This window comes from Scatophagus argus, chromosome 7, assembly GCF_020382885.2.
Source record: "Scatophagus argus isolate fScaArg1 chromosome 7, fScaArg1.pri, whole genome shotgun sequence".
NCBI lineage: Eukaryota > Metazoa > Chordata > Actinopteri > Scatophagidae > Scatophagus > Scatophagus argus.
In genome coordinates, this window is record NC_058499.1 from 7044633 (window position 1) to 7060346 (window position 15714).

A 15714-nucleotide genomic window follows, 5' to 3' on the forward strand; every position below is an offset into this window, starting at 1 on the left:
AGGCTTCTACCATTTTAATATCAACACTGACCCCATGTGGACATAAGAGGAATTGCACAATTTATTTTTAGAAAACAGATGCTACTACAGAATGACTGCTCAACAACAAACGTTAATGGTATTGAAGGTCGAAAGATACCATAAATTCTCAGTTGGCCAAAGGTTGAACAGACCGAGTTGATTGAAGCAGGATTCACATGCTTCACCGAAGCAAATGCAACAATGCTCATTTGTGGAAAGTAATGTCAAGGTAAGTACAATTACTTACAATTCTGAGGTACTTTTAACCCAGCGCTTTACTTACACTCTACTATGTTGTTGTTGTTGTTATAACTTATAATACAGTCCAATACAATACAATTATGTGTCAATAAGAAATTCACAGGCTACCCCAAAAATGTGATATCTATGATTCTGAAATGGGCTATTTTACAAAATGTGGTACTTTTTGGTACTTAAATTATATTTTTATGCGATGATATTTTCTTTGTGAAAGTTCCACATTCGAAAAGTTACTTACAACTATATAAATGTTATCAATAACGCACACTCAAATTATCAATAGAAAGTGTTGCTCATGGAAGTATTGAAGTAAAATGTACAACCTTCCCTCTGAATTGTAAGCTAGCATAGTACAAAACCAGAGAAGCAGCAAGTTCTTGTGTAAATGAAATGAATGAACGTTGGAAATGCTAAGCTGTGTCTGAAAATGGAGCTCATAAAATCTGGTAATTGCGGAATCAAATATCCTTGTTTGAGACTGAGACACTCAATATATTCAAAATAACTGCCACAATAAAAGTTAAGCCTTTCATGAATATAAACTTGTCTATAAGTCTATAAGCTTACAGAAAGTTTATAGACTAAAATTTCCTGAATAGTTTACTTGTTTTGCAGTTTCTGCCACACATTAGGTGCATAAAAAATCCCTCCCTCTGAGCTCATACTCTGGTTGGCTGTGTTCTCTGATGTTATGCTTTCTCTTTTACTTTCATGTAATCTGATCTAATTTACAACATTCATACTGTGTGCCCTGCAAGAACACAGTGATACATCAAAAAATAAAATGTTTGCCATAAAAATCATGCACTGCATGTCGTCTGGTGTAATATTTGAATAACAGTGTAAAGATTGATTTGAGTGTACTTCAAATGTAAAAAAAAAGAAAAAAAAAAGTCAATTTTCTGGTGACTTCATATAGATATTGGACGATTTTTATGTTGTTTTGATACAAAAGCTAATAAAGTAAAACAGTGTTTTGATCAGTTACTGTAAAGCTTGGAAATGAGCTAACTTCACGAATGGATTAAAAATACTTGGTGGTATGTTTAAATGAGTAGGTTTCAAGATGACTGGATTTTCCTGAGAAAAGAGCAACATTTTTGACACCTGTGTTATTGGCTTTTGGTCATAAGTTTATAAGTGATTTTTTTTAATAATATCATTTTTAATAATGAATGTCTTGGGAATCACATGAGTCGATAGTGACAACATATTGTGGACCACTGGCCAACATGCTGGAGTGAAACAAAGACTCCATTGTTGTTGCCACATCTGTTCCAAGAACAGCAGTAATAGCTTGTTGTCAGGGAGATAACTTTATAACCTCAAGATAATGCCACTTAAAGAAACCCTTTAAAGCAGATTAAACACAACATGTGACATTACAATTGTCATTTATTTTACATTTTAGGTCTCAATAACGATCTAATTGACTTGTCAAGGTGGTTATGTCTTACATTGCGTCTTGATAATGCAGGCAAGCCGTAACAAGCAGCGTGTCCTCATCAAACTCTCAGGCAGCCTGAGCAGGAGTGGAGTCTTTCCTCCCCAGTGGACATGCTGTTTAATTGGTTGTGGCTCTAAATTAGATAAGGCATTTCAGTACTGACTTTGATAATTAATTATGTTTGCTGAGTTGGCTAAGTCTGGGCTATAAATAGAGATGCTTAATGTCTTAATGTCAGTGGAACTAACCTGGATTAACAAAGCAGTGATTCAGCTGACCAAGGAAACACACTGTCAGGAAAAAGTAAAGAGGAATTGTTAAAGTGCCAAAGCTTGTGACTTGGACAGTCCATTATGCAAGCATATGAAAGTACCCTTTCATAAAATTCAGTTACTTTACACTTACTCTTTGTATAAAAAGAAAAAAAAAAGTACTTGAGCAAAATGTAACTTCAAAGCTACTGGCTCTGTGAGGCACTACTCAGTCAGACAGAGCTGCTGTGCTTTGAGCTAAACGCAATCATGTCAGCATGCTAACATGCTCACAAAAATAATGCTAATGTGTTTATGTTTAGCAGGCATAATGGTCACCATGTTCAGAATCTAATTTTAGTATGTTAGCATGCTAACATTTGGTAATTAACGAGACCAAAGTCAGTTGGATTCATCCTCCCGATAATGCAATGCAGTTAGCATGGCTAATATTCTGTTGGCTACCTGTTTAAAAGTACTTTTTTTCTCTTAAAATTGGTTATGGTTTGGTTTGTCGTGTACTGCTCTAGACAGGAAGTGAAAGACCAAACAGAATAAGACACAAGTGGGACAAACAATGAGATAAGGCGGGGTTGACCCTGTTTGAGTCAAACAACACTGGTATTACAATACTGTTGTTGTGTTGCATTGATGTTCATTATTTCAAAGTTTGTTCAGGACAAGAAAAAAAGGTCAAACTCAGTTAGCCACCACATCTTGCTAGCTATTAGTGAGAGTGAGCCTAAATATTTTGAAGCCCTTCGTGCTCACCATTCAAGTTGCATTTGGCCACACATCTACTTACTTTCTTCCTGAAAGAAAGTAAATTTATTTCCCAGAAATGTAGAAAATGAAATGTTTTGTACAAAATGTATTCATCCTGCACCTCCACTGTTGAGTCTATGAGACATTCCAGGATTTAGTGCGAGCACATGATCTCATTTACCAGTTAACAGAATCTTATAATCGTGAAAACCTCTTTGGGAACCCGTAGGAATCATAATTAAGCAGTTATCACTGAAAACATCTCATAAGAATCGTGACTCTAAGCCAGGCAGACATCTTAACATCTTAAGATAACACCAGCGAGTGGATGTGAGAATTATTTTCTCTGAGCGCTAATGTAATGCATCCTGCCATCTGAACTCTGCTCACGACTGCACTTAGTCTTTTCAGGGCATACAATGGTGTGAGAGGAAACAAGACCTATTGAGATTTATTGGTGGCTTTAGACTGACCTTAGCGTGACCCTCTTGATTTCATGAAAAGATTGTTCAGCACTTTTTTAGCTTCTTGCTGTGTGTCTAGGGCTCAAACAAGTGAGATATTTGTGAAAAAGGCATGAATAAAAGTCCTTTATGTTTCAGCACACAAAGACAATTTGAGGATTTTACAGGATGTCACACACAAACACACACAGACTCATATATTGATGCCCCTTAAATACGTTTCTTTTCTTTTTTTTCCACCTCTGTTTAAAAAGGATGCTCCTTATTGGTTGAGCCTCACCCCACCCTCCGCCTCCTTTCCCCTGGTTTCCCGGGCAACCATGTCAGGGTGGAGGAAAAGAGCAAATCATGTGAGGGCATAGCATCTCTCTCCCCTCTCTCCCCCTGTCTCTGTGTGTGTATGTGTGTGTGTGTGTGTGTGTGTGTGTGTGTGTGTGTGTGTGTGTGTGTGTGTGTGTGTGTGTATAAAAGCCTCTCTCTCCATGCTTTCACTTCACTCTTGGCTCTCCATTGCAGAGAAGAGCAAGACTGACGAGAAGGAGGGAGAGGGACCACAACCAGAGGAGATCCCTGTGTAACGCAGACATTTGTTTGACCTTCACTCTTTTTTTGATCTCCTCCTCACTTACTCCTGCTCCCCCAGTGTGTTTCGGGTCTCCCCTCTTTCCTTCACCTCCTTCTTCTCCTTCTTCTTCTTCTTCTTGAGCGTCTCCGCTCTGCTTGGACGGTGGCTGCATCGATGCAAAATGGGTTGTGGCAATTCCTCAGCCACCAGCACATCAGGAGGGGGTGAGTGTTTTTAAGGAAAATTTGTGGGTATGTGTGTGTGTGTGTGTGTGAGAGAGAGAGAGTGTGTGTGAGGGAGAGAGTTGTCACTCTGTCAGCACCGAGGGGAGAGGGTGTTTTGAATGTAAATGAAGGATGGCAGGGTTACCCTTGCATTCAGTGTATGTCCTCAGATGTGTATGTGTGTGTGTGTGTCTGGATTTCATTCATAAATTAACAGAACGTCATATATAAGCACGTATGTTCGTGTGTCCATATTTCCCAGACATTTTGATGGAGCAATTTGCAGCATACTGTCTCTGGCTCTGTAGTGTGTGTTTGTATGTGCATGTGTGTGTGTGGGCAGTGGTCTCCTATGGATGGTGGGTCTCCCATATTCTAGTATATGACACCACAGGAGTACCATCATCCCGATGTACCGCTTTTATAATGATAATGACACTGATCGAGTAATTACAACGTTAACACCTACGCTGATACAGAAGTGAGTCCTTCATAGGTCAGCTGTTTTTCCTGTGTTTTTTTCTTTTCTCGTGGTGTGTTTGTGCTGGTTTCCATGGGTTTTCTGGATGGCAGTCAAACAATTTCGGTGACATTTGTCCGTCTTTGTCTCCCCACTTGACTGATGCTGGCTGTGCCTGTAAGCAAGGCTTACAAAAAATACTCTATCAATGGCCAGGTTTCATTCATAAAGCCTGGAGGACACATTTGAATGGAGAAATGCTGGATCTAGTGGTTTTACAAACACTCATCCAAAAATCCTGCTTTACTGTGGCTTGTCCACAAATGACACGTCTCTCTTGGATGATTCAGTACCTGTTTTAAATTTTACTGAGTAAATCTCTGGGCACCACAGTCAAATTGAGGTAATAATTAGATTGAAGTGTATCTGCAGGATTACCTCACCACCAGTGCCCATTAAAGCAGTTTGTGCTTGTGTAAATGTGTGTGCGTGTGTGCTTGCAGGTACCCAATCAGTGCTTGCCAGGCATGTTAACAGAGCCACAGACAGCTAATGGGAAACACAACCTAGTCTTATCTTTTGCTTTAAATTTGGTCGACTTTGACGTTTAACTGTCTGCAAACAACATGTAAGTACAGCAGGTGGCGAGTTTGTTGTGAATGTGGCTTGTTTGTCCATGGAGGACAGCAGCTGTGTTCATTTCTGTGTGGCAGGTCTTATCCATTTTACACTCTCCTTCTTAGAGGTCAGAATTCAGCACAATGTCAAGGACGTGTGACATCCTGTCACTTTGACAAATGTGGATTAGTGGCTGCACTTATTTGTCCACGCCAGCTGACACGAGGCCAGGGTCACTATTATTTTCTTAAGATAGAAGCACCTCCTGCACCTGTGTGGCTGCCGGCTTACCTTTAAATAGGTAGTATGTATTTGTATTTGTAGGAATACTAAAACTCCTCTTGTGGAGGTTGGTGTATAAAAAGATGATGGATGGCAAAATAGTCAGTGGTGAAATAATATGAAATACTGTTTGCTTTCATATAATAAACCCTTACATTTGCATTTGCAAAAAAATTACTTACTAATAGTCAGCAGCACCTCCTATTTTATAATTACCCCCTTTTTGTGTCATTAATTGTTGAAAATGATATATTTGATAACAATAATATTACCTCACTTACTTATTATTTATAAGCAGTGTTTAACATTTTATAAACGGCTGTGGGTATCCATTGGTAGAGACTGGTGTGTGAACAGATTTAATATAATAAATGATAATATAGTGAAGTGCAGTATAATAATAAAAATATATTGAAACACATACAGAACTGGCCTGCTGAACTGGCAACCCACTGGTCACAGCTGGCCCAGAAGCAAGCTATATATAGTGTATATGTCCATGTCTTTAACATATATGGTTATATATGTGAAGTAGGCCTGCAGATAAGTCACAGTATACTCATCACACACCTCATTTCACTGAATCCATAAGATATTAAACCTAATTTTAACAAAAGGTCTTCATCAAATTTTGCATTAAACACGATGATGACAGTAGTTAATGAGTGAGCCATTGTGCCTCCTCCCCGCCTCTGTTGAGACTTGCACATGTGCAGAACCAGCTGGGCAGGATCGATCAAAAGTGCACTGGTAGAGAGGAGTAGAGTGGGTTGTTGGTGACTGTTATTGCCATTTGTGATGATTCTGTGCCCTGATAGCTCTATTTTTTTCTGTTTCTGCACTTTCAAAATTTATCATTACCAAAAGCTAGAAAGATTTGAAATAGCTGCTGTCTGGCCCATGCAGACACTTAACATGTTTTCATATAAAACTATACATATTTTAATAAACAAACCATTTCAGGAAGTAATACAGGAATGTTTCAATTTCAAGCTGTGGTCTTACCAAGCTCAAATGACCGCCTCACTGCTCTTCATATCACATTGCTCATCCTTAGTCTTATGCACCCAGATGTGCACCATTAGATATGAATGAGCTTTTGTCAGGCTACTGAATAGGCCCCTGTGTCAGCAGACTCAAACATTTAGCCTGGAAAAAATACACACAATTCCCTTTACATGGTTGAAATTTACCGAATCTCTGTGTAATGTAGATTCTCCAGTCTCCTACTGTCATATCTTCTAATATGATACTGCAAGCTGAAGCAGGAAGTTAGATTATACTACAACCGAACGCGTTGTGATCTCATTTCAATTCAAATTGAGTTCTGTGGACTGCCTGTGGTTCAGCAAAGAATGAGCTGTTGTCAGACCGTGAGAGTCAAACAGCACTGGGATGAGCACAATGGGTGTCTTTTAGAATTGAGCTATTTTGCAGTTTATGTCAGTTTACAACATGTCAGCTGTAAAAAGCTGATTGTTTGGAGAGGGTATGTAGCCTATATACTGAAAACCATTCTTGTGGATGGGCTGCAAACCTAAAAAAGGCTCAAATCTAAAGTTGCGTTGTTAAAAGTTGCTTAAAACAGTCTAAAATTTTTGATTAAAGTTGTTATTTGCCATTACATTTATTAGCTGTTTAAAATTTGTAGTCATTTGTAGTTACACTCTAAGCATCATATCTGAACACTGTTTCTCAGGGATAGGCTTGTTTGATTACACATCTTATCATCTTAGTGATCCAGGCCTGAATAGACACTATTGCATTTGTCATATTTTATCTGTAAGGTTCATAAGACTATAGACTATAAAGACTATATAGACTATATAATTTGTGATTCATTTATATTCAGCCTTAATACAGGCACTCTACTGTAGATTCGCCTCTTGTGACATCTCCAACCCACATTTGTTGCCATAGTCACAAATGCAAAATGTCCCCACCTGTCGATAAAAATATCTGGTTTTCGGCTGGCAAATGTCCTGATATCTGGTTCTGTTGCCTGGAAAATGTCGGTTGAAGTGGTGTGGAACAGTGGTCTCTTGCTTGGCAGGTCTAGTGGCAGTGGTTGGCAGTCTCACCGAGGTTTCATGCCACCAAAGTCCCCTCTGCCTCCCGATGAGAAAATCAGCTCAGATACTTTGAATGTAACACAGGACTGGTACTGTGGAAATGTTGACATGATAGGTGTCGTACAAATTTAATGTATCTGTTGTTTACAGAAATGTACACTGACATTCTTTTTATTCTGGCCTCCGGGCTAATAGGCTTGACACGACCCCAGCGCCCTGATTACAGCAGGCGGTCCATGGACATTCCCCATGTGTTCTCCAAGGCTGTCAGCTGAGAGACCACACTTTCACTTTGTCTCAATGAGGAATTAAAGGACTGTTACCAGTGTCATCTTAAGTGTTAGCCATTAAACTAATTGATTCCTCTGACATGTTGTGAAGCAGTGAGCAGGAAGCTGTTAGATGCGCGAGATAAGAGGTGTGTTGAAGTGGGATTTATTATATAGTGGTGGTTATCTTTGTTTATGTATAAGTGTCTTCACATCTCATGGCTGTTGAATAAAGGTCTGTTGTATTCTCCACACTGAGATTAATCCTTCAGTACTTCAATGCAATTTTTCATAGTGAATTAAATCTTGTCATTTCCTCTTTTTTTCAGGGCCAGCAGAAGTGTCCAAAGATGTGTAAGTACCTCACTCGTTTTCTAGTGTCAGTATATATGAAGGTCATCGTTTGTGGCTTCCGTCCTACATGCAATCCATCATACAGTATAGCTTAACTGAAAAGTTTTGCACATCTGCCCATGTAGTATTCATGCAGTATGTTTTTGCATTGTGGTGAAGGTTTTATGTCCACGCTGACACTGCACTGATGTTATACAACTGTAAGTGTACATTTCTAATCGGAAAACATCTAACAATAAAGCACATCAAGAGCACATGTAACTTAAAACACTGAATTTGGCTTTTGGTAAGAACAAAGAAATACAAAAGACAAAAAACAACAACAAAAACAAACAAAACCCGCAGCTGGAAAACTGCTGTAGCCTTGATTTCTTTTGGTTTCTTTTTAATTTTTATAAAATGACAGTGGATATTATTTTGTGATGTCTGCATTGACCAGATAATTTTGGGATTTTGCATATTTAATGTAATGAAAAAGCTGAAAAAAAACTGGAGAATGTAGAATGAATTCATTTTTTTCCTCATGTGACTGGGAAATTTAATTGTGTGTGTGTGTGTGTGTCTGTGAATGTGTGTTGTTTAGATATGTTGTCAGAAGTCTTCTAGGTATCCATTGTTTGATGAATAAAGATTGTCTGGTTCCTGCTCTGCCACTTATAAAAAACACCAACGAAAGATTTACAATAAATGGAATTTATAGATATTTGACCATGATGCCAGGTCTTTCTGGATCTTCTTTTGTTTTGTTAATCCTTTGTTAAAAGGTGTTTTTTCTGGCTCCAGAAAAATCATCAGTTCAGACCTGTCACGCTTTTACGTGAACTATCCAAAAGAGGACAAGTTGTCCTTTGCCATCAACTGTTAATTTCTGTCTGAGCTTAGGGAGGGGCAGGATTTCCAAAGCATTTCCTGGAATCAGTGAGTATGTGTGTGTGTGTGTGTGTGTGTGTGTTCCTTTGATAACCATCTGAGGCACGAGCACAGGACCCGTGAGAGCTGACAGCAGCACACCACTGACTCACCAAAGCTAATCACAGATTTCTAGGACTGTACTACACAGCAAAATCTCTCTCTCTCTCTCTCTCTCTCTCTCACACACACACAGAAGTTATCACTATGTTAAAGACAAGATGAAGGGAATAATGTGAACCAAAAGTTAAACTGATGTCATTATTTGGCTAACAGTAAGAAAAAAGGTGAAGTGAGGACATTACAAGCTATTTTTTTCCGTAGTGTCATTTCAGACCTTCGTGACCGCACATCGCAGTCCAGTGTTTCCTGCTTCGCATTTGTTTGTTTGCCAGTTTTTATATCCTCTGTGCTTCAAAGAGCTGACCTGACCTCTGCTTCTTCTCTCGATCAGGACAGAAGATCCATCTGCAGAAGATGAGAAAAGAAGGTATTTTGCTGAATTTTCATCAAATTCTTTTAATTTAAAATTCTATTTTTTGGGCGCTGTTAGATAATCAATCCACTTTTTGCAGTGTGTGATTACAAAATACGTCTAGTTCTTTGCTTTGTGGCATAATGCATCATAGATTGCACTTATAACTTAAATTATGACATGATTTCACTCATTTGTGAGCAAACATCTAAGTTACCTGTCACATATGAGACAGTTTAACTTACAACAAAACAGTGGGTGGATTGAGTGTAAAATCATCAGATTCACATGCTTTTTAAATTGGGAAACATTATTTTATTTGATTTTTTTTTTTATCTGTGTGTACAAAGCATTTATTGTAATGTTATTATAACCTTCGGCTTTCCACTCGGATCACATTAAAACCATAGACTAAATGACTGTGACAGCTGTTTCTAATTATTTAATCTCAAGACTGCAGAAAACAAGATGCAAAACCATGAGATGAAAAAAGAAAACCCATCAAGCTACAACAAATAATCAAATGCATAACAAGAAAACATGAATATGGTCTTAATGAAGGCATCCTCCAACAACAACTGGATGGATATAAAGAAGTTATGCATTCAGCGTAATTCAGCCCCTGCTTTGTGTTCTGCGTTGTTCTCCTCTCCTCTCAGGAACTATGGTGGTGTGTATGTAGGTCTACCAGCAGACCTGACCACTGTGGCTGCTAGTCAGTCCAAGTCCACACGTAAAGGTAAAGAAATATGCACTCATTAAATATTCTGGAAAAATGAGCGTCTCTTCATAGAAAATTAATGACACTGTCAGCGTGTTAAACTGAATTCTATATTAAGATGCTACTTCTGACACTGATGAGCATGTTGAAAGGAAGTACCTCAGACAGAGAGAGATTCCCTCGTGGCCAAGCTGCTGCCACATGAAACCACATGCTTGCCTGCAGCATTTTTTAGTTTTATTTGACCTTTATTTTTACTGAATCTTAATGAGAAGCATCCCCTTTGCTGTTACAGTTTGGCTGTCATACGTGTGAAGATGAGTACGCTCACAACATTTAATTTTTACTACGGCAAAGTGCAGCAACATTTTTAGAGTTTTATTTCCCTGTGGTATGTCAGTATTCTGTAAAGACTCTTTCTGTCTCAAGTGCTCATGGTGATAACAACAACAGCTTTATTGCTTACATGCTCTCTTTCTGAAACAATGGAATTTACTCAATTGACCGCCATTAATGTAACTGCCTGACAGAACTATGGAAACATTAAAGCAATATAAACGGTGACCAGAATGGATAACTTACCGTAAACTGCTACTTTGTTGTTTTATTTCTTTTAAGTCCTAAAGGCTTCTTGTTATTTTTTTATTATTATTTCTTTTCATTTAACAATTAATGGATTTGGTTTTATATCCTCTGTCATAAATAATGACTCCTTTTATCACTGAGGTCTTTCAGTTTGAGCTGCCTGGTAGGGTGTGTGGGCGTTTTATGAGGACAGTCTTGACACTGAGATAGACAAGAACCAGAAATTTCTCAAATAGTTATCCCTAAAAATATCTGGGAACTGATTCAGTTTTTCTCGCCCTTTTGCAGACTAGCAGCTGCTGAAGGGAACACAACAAAGGTACTCCAAAACAAAAACTGCTTGTGCAGCTTTTAACGTCACATCTAAACATATAACATCTTCTGCACTTCTCTCAAACTGAACAAAACCTGCCTCAAAGTCTCATGTGAAGGCCAGTGACTTTGTTCTCTGTCTCAGCAGGATCCTGCGTATTCATTCACCTAGAGAGGCTCACATTACAGGCGGAGAGCGTGAAAATGCTCTGATTCTGGCTCACTACACACTGAAAAAAGTCTCAGGCTTTAACAATATCATTGAGCGGGGATGTGGACAGCTTGCTGGAGTTCGGAGGACGTTTCCTCATGGAGTCACGGCAGGCGTGGTGACGGAGGGACACACAGCGGAGATCTGCATCCATCATCACCTATCACTTTGCAAAAAAGGAAGAAAAAGAAAAAGAAAAAAGAAAGATGGACTTTGAAGTGGACAAGCACCCACCCTGGGACTGGCAGCTGTGGGCGACGGCAGCATCGGGCATTGTGTCAGCCATCTTGGCTTCTCGGTCACTGCACCGCTGGAACATTGTCCCTCTTTCTCAGGAGGAGACAGGGGACCCAGCCAACTCGTCAACTAAGTGTCTGGGACTCGCACACATTCCCAATAGCCCTCTGCAATAATAATCACTGCTCAGTTATTTCTCCGAGACGCCATCAATGATTCATGGCGTGGCTGAGTTAGAGAGACAGAAAAAGAAATCTGAGTTTCACAGGAAGCAGCAAACACATTCCTGTTAATTCGTCACAGAACATCTCGGCATTAGTGAAAATAATATCAGTTTCAACCAGGGAGCTGCTGCTGCTGCTGCAAACAGAAGAGTCTGAAAACAACATTGATTTTAATCATGGGTCTAAATGCTGATAGTAACGAGTTGTGTCAAGAGTGTATTAGTCTGTGTCCTGGGTGCATCAGCCAGGTCGTACCTGGTGTTGTCACTAATATTGTGCTCTAGACTGATTATGTAACATCAGCGTATGACTCATGATACTCAGGATCTCTCTCTCTCTCTGTCTGTCTGCCTCTCTCTCTCTCTGCAGCATGTCGTTTTTCCCCTTAAGAGCTCTGATTCTAGCGCTTTTAGGTAATTCAGCACTTACAGCCGTTCTTGTAAGCAGCATTGTTGCACAGTTTGTCCTCACAACATAAATGTTACACATTAGTAACAGCAAAAAAAAAAAAAAAAAATAAAAAAATAAAAATGTGTCATTAAAATTATATTCAGTTGCCAAAAAAATGTGAACAAAGGATATGTGCTAAGAGAGACAGAGATTTACTTTTATCCTTCCTTGTTTTTTTGGTTTTTTTTGACAATTTGTTGATGTTGCTCTTTAACACCTGCATTGATCATATTACAACCTATTTTATTCATTTTATATCAAGCTTACTTGTGAATGTTGTGCTTCTATATGTTTCTGAAGGACAAAAAAATTTGTGCTATTGTTGATTTTTCTTATTGTCAGCAGATTCCATGTAAGGTCAGTATTTAGTACGACAAAAAGTTCTCATCACAAGATCCAAGAATGAACCAACAAGCTCAGCAATGTTTTATTCCCTTTCTCAGTAGCTTACTTTCTGACTTCTCGCCTCTGGTCACACACGTATAGTTTCATTTGTAAGAGAGGCTCAATAATTTCCTACTACAACAGCTAGACACCTGTTTTGTTTGTTTGTTTGTTTTTTTAACAAATTATACTCAAACAGGTGTGAAAAGTGCAGTTGCTGGGGACTATTTTCAGCTGTGGATTAATACACATTTGGTACTCTAGTGAGCAATTTCAGCTGCAGGATGGTGTGCAGAGGACTTTCAAACAATATACAGTGCCTAAGTGCTTATGCTCATCATAATGAAGGAATATGGCACCCAGTACAACAGTGTGGATGTTTTGCACAGTTTTTGACCAATAACAAAAATCTATGATACACAGGAATAAGCTGTTTCAGACTTTGGCTATATCATAGCATATACATACAGTAGGATCAAATAACTGTTCATGGGATTTGTTCACAATAAGAAAAATATGTAATACCACCAGCCTTATCTTTTAACAAAAAAATCAAACACCAAACACCTCAGTGTCCCCAAGGACCCCTTCACCCCCCCAAAAAATGAAAACATATTACAGCCGGGTGGTCATTAGGGGCCAGCGTCATTTGTCAGCCAGGCTATTGACAGTTGTTTCTTCTGATGAATGTACAACGTCCTCTGCGCACCAGGACCCCAAAGGAAGGTGGAAATAGGCCAACTTTAAACACTTGAGATTCAAGAGATGTTCTTTCTGCGCTACACAAAACTCTTTATATGCCTGTGAGTGTACGGCTTGGCTGACCAATAGGGACTTATTTCACAACGGCTGAACACAAGCATATTGTTTACTGTTTGTCTCTGTTTTCTTCAGTGACGCCCACTAGCTGCCTGTGTCGCTGGTTAGCAGTCACATTGATATCAAGGGATTTCATGTGTCTCTTAATTGCAAGCCATTTGTCAGCTCACACTGTCGCTACGTTTACACAGTTCACCCATGGCAGAGACAGAACACACTGCAGATACAAAGAGCTGCTTTATGTACTGTGTAGTTAACAGCAGATTATAAAAAGAGCTGAAGAGTGCCTACGGCACCACAGGACACATTTGATCAGAAACCCACCTGAGACATTATATTTTTGTTGTCCCTTTTCTTCCTCCCTGCTGCTGCCTCAGCTTCCCTGTGTGAGTCCCTACCGGAGGCCTTTGGCTTTGACAGCGTGTTGTGCTGCCTGTCTCTCCCTCTTTTATCAGCCCCTCTTTGCCCTTTATGTTTTTTCCTTCTGTATATGATGAATGTCATTGCCTTTGCTCTATTGAATTAGTCTAACAGAGACAAGGGGGCAGAATGTGGATGAATAACTCAGCCATTAAAATGTTACTGTGGCTCATAGATCTGCAACATGGCATGTTGTTTGAACTTAGTAGGGGTGGGGTGTGCTTAGAAAAGTAACATGTCTTAAAGGAGTAGTTTGACATGTTTGTGGAAATCATTTACTTGCTTTCTTTCTGAGAGTCAGAAGAACTAAGCATAAGGACTGGAGACAGAAGGAAACAGCTGGCCTGCCTCTGTTCAAAAGGCAACAAAACGCACCTACCAGCAACTGCAAAGCTCACTTGTTACAGTTACATCTTATATCTTGTTTGTTAAAGTTGTAGAAAGTATGTATAAAAATGATGCATGAGAGTCTTTTTGCTGGATTAAGCCAATCAGCTGCCTGTAGCTTCAGCACAGACATGAGAGGGGTTTTAATCTAACTCTCGGCACTAAAGCGAATACGGGCATTCCTCCAAAATGTCAAAATGTTTGGAAATAGAAGATCCTTCAGGTTTTTGACCACATGAGGTCAAAGTACCTGTGAATTATTTTAATTATTTACATGCTATACACAGTGCTTGCAGTGCTTAAACCCACTAGTGTCTCTTTACGCTGTTGAACGTTCTACGTGATGGAAAAGTAATGACTGACGTGATCGGCTCCTAAGTGATGTTTCACAATGAAAGTCATATTTTGCAGGCTGTTTTCTCTCTTTCTCAATTGTTCTGCCAGTCTTTCATTTACACATACTCTCTTTCACACTTTCACACAAAAATTATCTGCTCATCATAAGTGTCCATGCGTTTATTCCCAAACGTAATCATGTCACCCGAGGCCTCTGTGAAACTCATCCATGATCAGCTGATTCAATTATTTATGATTAAAGACTTTTATATTGTGCACGCACAGCTGTGGTTATTGATTGTGGTCTTTGTTGAAATGGATCTGCCTTTTGTAATCAATAAGCCTGAGACTTGAAGGATTCCATGTGTTCTTAGCGAGTGTAACAGGCAGATGGCCTGACAAAATCAAGTGAGGATTGCTGAGGAGAACATTTGTCATTATTGAACCGAGTGCCTTTGTGCCGTCCGCCCGCAACATGATCAATCACAGCTCCAACTCAGTAATTGACTGCAGTGGGAACACACGGAGGAGCAGGAGGTGGTGGGGAGGTGCCCGTCCCGTGTCTCACTGCACCGCAGTTTGAGCCCCTCTGGTGATCTCACATCATATTATGCAGTACACTCTCAGAAATAAACATGCCAGTTAGAACCACGCAGGGTTTTTCAGCTTGTCCCTTGAGAACCCTTTATAGTTCCTGGTGAAACCTTTCCAGCAGGAGTATTTTGCTTAGAGCAAAACATTAAGGCTTATATCTAGAACCATCTGAGAACGGTTCCAGCTAGGACCCCCTATGATAGGTTCTACAGGATCTCTATGGTGTAATGTTCTGCCCAGAATCCTCTCTACTAAGATCCTTTTCACTTTCTAAGGGTGCGGACAAGAACATTTCCAGAGGACCTACTGAGAACCCTTTCATATCCCAAGAGTTTAATCTAGAGCAAATCCATGATGTTCTGTCAAGAACTAGTCACGATATCGGACTTTTGATTTGGATTTTTGATTCCATGCTTTGTCTCTTTTTTTGCCAATGACAGTCAAAATCATGTAAGGAAGTGGGTAAATGTTTGAACATTTAAGAGTAAGGACTGTAAAGTATATATTATATTTATTATAAACTTTTATAAAGGATTCCGCAGAAGCAAATATTCCGGGGTCGACCCCAGCTGTTTCGTAAGAATCCTTTTGGAACAC

At 39.3% G+C, this 15714-nt stretch overlaps 1 protein-coding gene across 2 annotated transcripts; it reads left to right on the forward strand.

The window, feature by feature from the left end:
• Positions 1 to 12: 12 nt before the first annotated feature.
• On the forward strand, positions 13 to 14807 carry LOC124062305 (overexpressed in colon carcinoma 1 protein homolog). Of its 2 annotated transcripts, none has more exons than XM_046394974.1 (8): positions 13 to 250; positions 3464 to 3559; positions 3726 to 3998; positions 8029 to 8053; positions 9417 to 9452; positions 10097 to 10176; positions 11032 to 11062; positions 11201 to 14807. In XM_046394974.1, the coding sequence occupies exons 3-7, from the start codon at positions 3956 to 3958 to the stop codon at positions 11034 to 11036; spliced, it is 189 nt and encodes a 62-aa protein (XP_046250930.1). In that variant the 5' UTR covers positions 13 to 250; positions 3464 to 3559; positions 3726 to 3955; the 3' UTR covers positions 11037 to 11062; positions 11201 to 14807. The 2 variants fall into 2 exon arrangements, with proteins under 2 accessions (XP_046250930.1, XP_046250929.1); XM_046394973.1 differs by having other exon boundaries at positions 11204 to 14807.
• The last annotated feature ends 907 nt before the right edge of the window (positions 14808 to 15714 follow it).

Bases quoted from the DNA above. Each gene is read 5' to 3' on its own strand.
- LOC124062305 (XM_046394974.1), top strand. From the start codon at position 3,956: ATGGGTTGTGGCAATTCCTCAGCCACCAGCACATCAGGAGGGG. The intron at 8,054-9,416 runs GTAAGTACCTCA...TCTCTCGATCAG, and splicing joins GCAGAAGTGTCCAAAGATGT to GACAGAAGATCCATCTGCAG. The intron at 9,453-10,096 runs GTATTTTGCTGA...CTCTCCTCTCAG, and splicing joins GCAGAAGATGAGAAAAGAAG to GAACTATGGTGGTGTGTATG.